General features: G+C 46.8%; 2 protein-coding genes across 3 annotated transcripts; both read left to right on the top strand.

Annotated features, from left to right (window-relative positions):
- Nucleotides 1–504: 504 nt before the first annotated feature.
- LOC120828186 (glutaryl-CoA dehydrogenase, mitochondrial) lies at nucleotides 505–6,154 on the top strand. The gene is made up of 12 exons (XM_040191593.2): nucleotides 505–864; nucleotides 1,331–1,446; nucleotides 2,173–2,205; nucleotides 2,310–2,450; nucleotides 2,570–2,632; nucleotides 2,912–3,082; nucleotides 3,182–3,311; nucleotides 4,047–4,263; nucleotides 4,384–4,487; nucleotides 4,584–4,709; nucleotides 4,997–5,157; nucleotides 5,294–6,154. The coding sequence occupies exons 2-12, from the start codon at nucleotides 1,344–1,346 to the stop codon at nucleotides 5,365–5,367; spliced, it is 1,323 nt and encodes a 440-aa protein (XP_040047527.2). The 5' UTR covers nucleotides 505–864; nucleotides 1,331–1,343; the 3' UTR covers nucleotides 5,368–6,154.
- A 250-nt stretch (nucleotides 6,155–6,404) lies between these two features.
- On the top strand, nucleotides 6,405–9,110 carry LOC144384613 (uncharacterized). Of its 2 annotated transcripts, none has more exons than XM_078084523.1 (3): nucleotides 6,405–6,908; nucleotides 6,983–7,291; nucleotides 8,464–9,110. In XM_078084523.1, the coding sequence occupies exons 2-3, from the start codon at nucleotides 7,057–7,059 to the stop codon at nucleotides 8,766–8,768; spliced, it is 540 nt and encodes a 179-aa protein (XP_077940649.1). In that variant the 5' UTR covers nucleotides 6,405–6,908; nucleotides 6,983–7,056; the 3' UTR covers nucleotides 8,769–9,110. The 2 variants fall into 2 exon arrangements, with proteins under 2 accessions (XP_077940649.1, XP_077940650.1); XM_078084524.1 differs by having other exon boundaries at nucleotides 6,796–6,908; nucleotides 7,025–7,291.
- The last annotated feature ends 24 nt before the right edge of the window (nucleotides 9,111–9,134 follow it).

Below are 9,134 nucleotides of genomic sequence, written 5' to 3'. Positions count from 1 at the left end.
AAGTGCAACAAGCTACTAAACTGCTGTATATTCCCTTAAACTTGTAAGCTAAATATTGTAGCCTACCTGGTACAGATGGGACTAATGTGAATATTTACAGTGTAATCATTTGTGCTGGGAGAGTGTACTATAAATGAATTGTTTTTTAATCTCCAAGTTAACTATTGCTGTCAGATTAATATGTGACATGTGTTTGAAAATGAGGGGATGGGTGGGGTGGGGGGGGGTGTAGTTTTATTCCTTTTTCACGGAGAATCATTGTCTTCAATGCTGCCACCCTTGTGGTTATGTTATGTCATGCTCGCACTGATGGAAAATGGTTGCATTGGAAAATTCCTTTGGCCTCCTGCACAGAAACTTTTACAACTTTCAAATAACTTACAACAGCGTGTGAACGTCACTGTTATGAAAACAAATGCTGTCAGAACCTCTTGGAAAAGAAGGCAGCAGGTGTCTATCTTCCCCTGACACTTAATTATTCTGGGAACTGAAACACGAACACAGCTCGCACAGCTTCAACGGTCCAGCTGTCCACGCCCCCTGGCAACGAGCCAATCACGAGGTCCGCTGTCGCCGAACTGTCCCATAAAGTCGGCGGCCTTAAAAAAAATCATTGATAATGTTTACGTCATCATCGTAATATTCACATGCAGTTATGAATCAAGAGAACTGCTTCGGATGTCAGGGCAAAACAAGTTGTTCATGGCTTAATCTCCAGCACATGGTGGCACGTCCAGCTCAGCGTGCTTTACGTGATGACGTCAGGTTTGACGTTCACTGCCCCGAGTGACCGAGGAGTGAGCGCCATCGACCTCAGTGACAAAACAACGGAGCGAGACCACCGACTGCGGCGCCACGTAACAGGTGAATGGTCCCGACAGAGCGGCCAGCGGGTTCCTTCGACCCTCCCCGCACAGCTCGCTGTCCCCGTGGCTTACGGACGTCACGTCGTTTGGCACAGAGTTATTAGCTAACTATGGCGTGCTAGCGCTGTTAGCCTGTAGCCGTGGTTGACGTAACGCCGCCGGACACGTTAGTTGAGCTGAAATAGCTTCGCTGCAGTGGGAGGTAAAGTTTAAGCTCCAAACGAAATAATCCAGAGAACAGTGTTACTTTTCTACTTTGTTCGTATCGTCGCTTTTCATCCCCAACTGCAGCTCAAGTCCCTCGTTCGTATCGAACGAGTGTCTGTGTGTAATAACATTGACTCGCGGTTAGTAGACCAACGTTCTAATTCATTTCATGAAGACAGTCGTCTTAAGTCACTGCCGTGAGGTCCACTTCAAGCTACGAGTGTTTCGTATAAAGCGTCGTTTTGTCCTTCCGGCAGACTCCTCTCCATCATGGCTTTGCGGGGCGCGCTGTGGCGCCTCCTGCTGGACCCTCACCGACGCGCCGTCGTGTCCGCGTGCAGAGCGCAGGGAACTGCAGCGGCCGCCAGATGTGGTGAGTACCGTCACCCCATCTGTTAGAAAACAGCTGTACAGTCGTGTGGCCACAGCGGATTTCTATACACACGCACATGTGTCAAGTAGAAGTGTAGATACTAGGGTTTAAAAAGAAGTAAAAGTATAAAAGTACTGGTTTCAAAACTACTTAAAGTAGCGGTCGGTTGTCAAAACATTGGAGAAATAACCCGTTTTTTCAGGCTTTATGAGCAAATATAGAATCCCTTTGTGTTCATTTCTAAAGCCTCGCATTGAGACACACATCACTTTTATTTAAGACGCTGCGCTACTTGCAGGTCGCTGTGTTGTACCTGATTCTAAATAAACATTTACAACAAATAACACATGGTCATGAAGATACTCATTTAACTGAATCTGCATGAGGAGGATGAGGAGGGTCCGTGTCGCTAAATACCCAACTGAGATCACCTCGTGCTTTCCTGACAAAGATACTTTCCACCGACCTCTTTTCGCACCCGGCGTCGCTCTGGTTTGTGTCATGTGTCTGCAGGTGCATCGCGCACAATACCAATATGGTGTCAAATTCACTATCCGGATGGCGCGTTTTATCTGGATAGGTTTTGTGTGTGTGTGTGTGTGTGTGTGTTTTTGAACATACATAACATGACACTTGTGTTTTCCTGAACTATTCAAGATTTTCAGGGAAACCGTGTTATATCATTACTTCCCTTTTTAATAATTTTTCTGTTTCCAATCTTCACAGACAACGAGAAGGTTGCCTCGAAGTCCAAAACACGTAGGTGTCAACAGCCTCTTATTTCTGAAATCGTTGTTTTATTATGTTTGTTTTATCTGCGGTTTAAATGTTTCTGACTTGTACCTCTTCTAAATATGTGACAGCAAAGGTCCAGTTCAACTGGCGTGATGGCCTGGACCTGGAGGGCCTTCTGACGGAGGAGGAGATCATGATCAGAGACTCCTTCCGGACTTACTGCCAAGAGAAACTCATGCCTCGCATCCTTATGGCCAACAGAAATGAAGGTGCGAGACTCCTCTTCGGGTTTCTCCATGCGTGAGCCACGGCCTTTTTACCTGCTGGTCTAACATCGCCTCGAGGTTGAAACAGCGCCATTGACTGCTGCTTGTGTCGTTCTCTTCAGTGTTTGACAGAGAAATCGTGTCAGAGATGGGAGAGATGGGGGTCCTGGGCCCCACCATTAAAGGTGAGTCAAAGGCTGCTACAAAGGAGATCCCAAATCCGGTATAAAGCTTTCGTTTTTGATCATCTAAACACAATAAATGTGTTTTATTGCAGCATTATTTTGTTTGGTTTCGGGGTCTGAATCGGACTTTGTGCGCGTCCACCTGTGTGTTTACTTTGTTTGGTTTGTGACGAAATCCTTTTTTTAGCCCATTAAATTTAACTGTATTTACCAACTCAAGATTCTTTCCATTGAATTTGATGCTTCACAACAACTCCCCTTCCTGTGTGTCACGCTAAGGCTACGGCTGCGCCGGGACGAGCTACGTGGCGTACGGTCTGATCGCCAGAGAGGTCGAGAGCGTGGACAGCGGCTATCGCTCCGTCATGAGCGTGCAGTCGTCGCTGGTCATGCACCCGATTAACGCCTACGGCACAGAGGAGCAGAAACAGAAGTATCTCCCCAAGCTGGGTAAGCGGACAGCCACAAGTATGAACGCGTCCCGTCGTAAACCCCCCCCCCAGTGACGGGCGACTGAGCTGTTGGTTTCCTCCCCTCCGTCTCTCCCAGCTCGGGGGGAGATCCTGGGTTGCTTTGGCTTGACGGAGCCGAACCACGGCAGCGACCCGAGCGGCATGGAGACCAGAGCCAAGTACAATCCGTCCAGTCGCACCTACTCGGTCACCGGCTCCAAGACCTGGTGAGCTTCAATGACATCACGTGAAGACCGATTAGGGGGTTTCTTGCGCCTTCAGAAATTGCTTCTTTTTGGAGGACAAACTTTTTTTTCAATTTCAAGACTTTGAGTCAGTGTTTTAATTGACTTTCTTTATTTGAATTTGTTTGGTCTTTGTTTTACATTTAGCCCTGGAGGATATTTTCCACTTAGTCAGAAATAGAGTAGAAACAGTGCGATGACTTCTATGGGGAGGAACTCGTTTCATTAGTCGGATCTTTGAACCCCGGCTGCTCCCACTGTGTGATGCAGAGGACAGTTTCCTGTATGTGTAAAATCATACTTCTTTTTCTTCTACGTCTGCAACAAGTTGACTAATGATGACATTAAATGTCTGATGGCAATATCAGGCATATTTACACGTGAGCAAATTGACTTTTCCTGTAAACCGCGATCTGATGAAATTGTTGATATTGAAGTAAAAAGGTTTTTAGTGGTGTTAGTTTTGTGTGACATTAGTTGTCCACGTGGGGGAACGTTTAGTACCGAATGAAAGAGGTTTACTAGCTAACGTTTGATGAATCGGTGGTTGTCATTCTTGTTTTATTAATTGTATAACTTCATACAAGTAAATAAGTTTATTTAGTTTATTTGCCGCAAGAAATATCCCAGTACGCCTGTGCTGCACCGTTACGTTTACTCTCTATGGTGGAAATGCGGCCTATGGGCCTCTAACGCTCCCTCTGCCTCCGGTCTCAGGATCACCAACTCCCCGGTGGCGGACGTAGCCGTCGTCTGGGCCAAGTGCGACGACGGGAAGGTCCGCGGCTTCATCCTGGAGCGCGGCATGAAGGGCCTGACGACGCCCAAGATCGAGGGCAAGTTCTCCCTCCGAGCCTCGGCCACCGGCATGATCGTCATGGACGAGGTGGAGGTCCCCGAGGAGAACCTGCTGCCCAACGTCTCGGGCCTCGCGGTGAGTGCAGCCAGGCGGCCCGGCGTTTGTGGAACGTGGTCAAAAGACTTGACACGTCCATGCTAATATTAGAAAGGTCTTACTTGCATCGCTCATCACTCCTCCTCCTGCTGCTTCCAGGGTCCTTTCGGCTGCCTGAACAACGCTCGCTACGGCATCGCCTGGGGCGCTTTGGGCGCAGCCGAGTTCTGTTTCCACGCAGCTCGGCAGTACACGCTGGACAGGTCGGACGGCCTCGATGTCGTCTCTTATTTCACTCTGGACGGATCATTGCTTAGTAAAACAAGTGGATAACGAGGCGCTGTTGTTGTCCACACCAGAATCCAGTTCGGCGTGCCACTGGCAAGGAACCAGCTGATGCAGAAGAAAATGGCCGACATGCTGACAGAGATCACCATCGGCCTGCAGGCCTGTGTGCAGCTGGGAAGACTAATCGATGCTAAAAGGTAAAGATGTGATGCTATTGTCCCTTCACGAGGGGCCCAGCTGCAGACCATATAGAAGTGGTAGAAGTATTTCCTCCTTTAGTTAGTTTAGGTCATGAAAGTTGGTGTCAAATACAGTTATTGCAGATCCAACTAATCGCAAAGTGTCCCAGAGGCTGATGGTATTGTGTCATAAAGCAAAGTACTGGAAGAAAGCTTGACTGGATGGAGCTACATAAAGGGTCAAATGGGATCAAGTCCTTCAAATGTGTTTGTGAGAACTACCGACTAACTTGTTCTCTCGGCAGAGCCGCCCCGGAAATGATCTCCATGCTGAAGAGGAACAGCTGCGGCAAGGCCCTGGACATCGCCAGGCAGGCCAGGGACATGCTGGGAGGAAACGGCATCTCAGACGAGTACCACATCATCCGCCACGTCATGAACCTGGAGGCTGTCAACACGTACGAAGGTGAGGAGGGAGACGAGAAACACAGATGATGTGTTTTGGCTTTTAGTCCAATTTTGATCCGATTATGTCATTGCATTGATCTATATGTAATTGTGAGATGCTGATCCTGTGCCGTCGCCTCCTGCTCATCCTCCAGGTACCCACGACATCCACGCGCTGATCCTGGGACGAGCCATCACAGGACTGCAGTCCTTCACTGTGGGCAAATAGACGGGGACCTCGTCTCGCCCAAACAGCAGGAGCCCCGCTGCCAAACTCCTGAGTTCCCATCTGTAGAAAGACAATGTTTGTCCTCACAATGTTTGTCCTCACTGAGGCACACAGTTATGACGACTTCATTATTAGGTCAGCGCGATATGGAGTGCTTTATTTTGAGGAAATGAACGAGTCACTATCTAAGTGTGTGTGATTTGTTCAGAAGTTGATTTTTCCAACTTAAAGAAAAGGACTTTTTCTAGTCTTGATCATAACAGTTTGAGGTTTAATCCCCCGTCGTATTAATGCATAGACTTTTACATATGCTGCTGTCGTTATTACTGATATTCTAAAGAGAAAATTGCATAAATGCCTCCGACTTGTTTTTAATTGCTTGTGCAGTGTTTGTATCATGTGAGAGAACATCTGTGACCAGCTCAGTTACTACAGTGAGGTGTTTATCACTAAGAGGTCATAACCTTGCATGGTTTGACAGGTCAAACTTAAATAAACAAGTTATTTTCGTTTTAGGGACATAAGCCAGCTGTTATTTCCCCCTCAGTGACATTCATATGGAGGGGGTGTGAGATGATTTATGAACGAGGAGAGAATGAACTATGTTCTGCTTTGTATACATACTGTGGCCAATTGTGCAATATTAGATAATTTGACCTGTTTGGGCCTTGAAGTGTTCTCTAAATAAATCCCTCAGAGTTCATGTATTTGAGATGTTTATATTTGATGCCCTGCGTGTCAGACAACATCCTCGCCGTTGATTCATTAAAGTAGTTGTATTAAGGTTTTTTGGCTTACCTGATCATTTGGTCTTAAATCTCAATCGTCACTTATTTTCTCATTATTTTGACTTTGACAGTTAAGTGTTTAAGTAGTAAAGTAGATGTGGATTTGCACTTAAATACTGGGACTATTATGTGATTTATTTTAACGAAAGCATCTGAAGCTTAACGCGTAACTGGTAGCATCACTAAATCTTGTTACAATATTTCTGTACTGTTAAGCCATCCCACTGACCTTTGACCTCTGCCATTCTTGTGACATCACGCGAGTGTCGTTCGTGTAACAGAGGTAATGGGAGTCAAAGCTTTACTACAAAAAACAAAGGCTGACATCACTGAGGCATTTAGTTGTATTTCACTATCAACAATTAAACATTTCACCGATTGGTGTGGAAGCGAGTTGGGATTTAGTTAATATTTATTTATTTGATATATCTGTACATGCTTTAAAGTTGCCCTACTTGGGGTGTGAAGTAATGTTCATGCCCCCGGGTAACCTACCCGGCTTGGATCGGCTTGGATCAGCTCTCCACGCATCGGAAACAAAGGCTTTGGTTGATTTTTCCCACGAGTCGATTTCTCGGTAATTTGTGGGAATTAAGGGCTCAGGTGGGCGGAGCTAAGAGGTCCAGACCCGCCGGCCAGAGGGCGCGCTTCATTTCAGCACCGCGGACAGAGCGGACAGAAGGCCTCACGCGACCGGCGCAGAAACACCGGCAGGGATGCGCGTCACTCACACGTCTGGAGCAACAGAATAAGGTTAGCAGCGAAGTTCAACGTTTTAAAAGCTGTCACTTACCAACACGTTCATTTTGTTTTGTTTTTCTCTGCAGGAATTCAGCAGGTTGCGTTGTTGTTGTTGTTGTTGTCTTCAGCTTTGAGTGGTGCAACAAGACGCGGGAGTAAAATGTCGCTGCTCGCGAACGGAAGCCTCCTGGTCGCCTCCAACTACAGCGGGAAAGGGTACGCGATGGCCCCGCCGACCGAGGAGCCCATGTACCGGCAGTACCGGCCGCCCGTGAAGGACCTGATCCCGCTGCCGAAGGGCGTGCTGTACGTGCTCATGGCCGGCATGGTGGTGGTGGGGGTCGCCTACGCCATCGTGGGGCATCTCATCAAGGATCTGGCCATCGACATAACAGGTGGGTTTTTAGGCGTCATTCGTCAGATGGAGGTGTTGATAAAGTGACGGTGAGGTCAAAAGGTCATCAGGGATCAGCACTAATCATTCGGCTACTGAAGAACCCTTTAGTTCATTAGCGATATAAAGAACTGGATATTATTTAATTTCATACAATTGAACATCTTCGTTTCATTCCTTGTGGCTGTAATATCATTCATTCGTTACTTTTAGCTAACAAACTTCAAACGTGTATTCAATTAATTTACCATTAGAAAACTATTTAACATTGTTCACCCATTCATTTCTAGATGAGGATATTTTCACTTTTTAGTCTACTATTGCTATAACGGCTACAACTAGCTACGAGCTGTTTCCGTTCTATATAACGCTGCACCGCTGTTTATCTGTACGTTAAACTATTTCAGCCATGTATTCATTACTTTGTTTGAACAGAGACGTTACATAACAAACGTTTGCCTGCTAATTGTTTCAACCCAAGGTTTCAATATATAAGTATAAAATTGTTACCAACATTTTTAACGTTACTCCCTCGTCTTTATGTGTCTCCTACTGACATGTAAAGTCTTTGTGTGTCTCCTACTGACATGTAAAGTCTTTGTGTGTCTCTTACTGACATGTAAAGACTTTGTGTGTCTCTTACTGACATGTAAAGACTTTGTGTGTCTCTTACTGACATGTAAAGTCTTTGTCTGTCCCTTACTGACATGTAAAGTCTTTGTGTGTCCCTTACTGACATGTAAAGTCTTTGTGTGTCCCTTACTGACATGTAAAGTCTTTGTGTGTCCCTTACTGACATGTAAAGTCTTTATGTGTCTCCTACTGACATGTAAAGTCTTTGTGTGTCCCTTACTGACATGTAAAGTCTTTATGTGTCTCCTACTGACATGTAAAGTCTTTGTGTGTCTCTTACTGACATGTAAAGTCTTTGTGTGTCTCTTACTGACATGTAAAGACTTTGTGTGTCTCTTACTGACATGTAAAGTCTTTGTGTGTCCCTTACTGACATGTAAAGTCTTTGTGTGTCTCTTACTGACATGTAAAGACTTTGTCTGTCCCTTACTGACATGTAAAGTCTTTGTGTGTCTCCTACTGACATGTAAAGCCAAACACTGACGTCGTTCCCTTTTCGATATCGTTGGTATTTAACCCAAAGGCCTCTCCCCTGTTCAGAGTGCGTGCTCGGCCCGACCGGGGATGAAGAGAAGGAGAAAGACAGCAGCCCGCCGCAGCGCACGGCCTCCAGCCACCCGCCTCTGGTGCACCCGTTCGCCCACAACGCCTTCCACGTGTGGGACCAGGACGACGTGGTCATCTCTCTGCCCTGCCACGACGAGAGCCCCCAGATCAGCCCCATGCTGATGGCCGCCATCCCCTACATCCCCTCCTTCTTCCCGCACGCGCACAGCCCAACGAGCTCCCTGGTGTTCAACAGCCCGGGACCGGTGCGAGACGTCGGCAGCTACAGGGAGCTCTGATTGGGACGCCCCACTACCCCCCACACACACACTCACTAACCCCCCAAGACCACAAACAGCCCGGGTGATGAAGTGTGGGCACACATGAAACACGAGCAGCTACCAACCGACGGCGGCGAAAAGAAATGGCGGTTCCAGTCTCTTTCACTTTAATGATTCCTCAGGACTGGGTATTGTCTCACACGCGGTGTCAAACCCTTTGAGAAGGAGAACCCACGGACATAAAGGTGTCAAGGGACAAGGTGTCTGCATGCCTGAGCTGCAGAGAAGCTGCTAGACGTGTTTGATTGTCTTTATTCATAGATTCTTTCTTTCCAAGTATAAAGTGTTTTATTTACAGGACGTACTGGTGGTTCTTTCTCACTG

Source organism: Gasterosteus aculeatus, chromosome 11 (assembly GCF_964276395.1).
Source record: "Gasterosteus aculeatus chromosome 11, fGasAcu3.hap1.1, whole genome shotgun sequence".
NCBI lineage: Eukaryota > Metazoa > Chordata > Actinopteri > Perciformes > Gasterosteidae > Gasterosteus > Gasterosteus aculeatus.
Note: the sequence above shows the minus strand (reverse complement) of the source record. Positions and strands in the feature narration are given on the sequence as shown.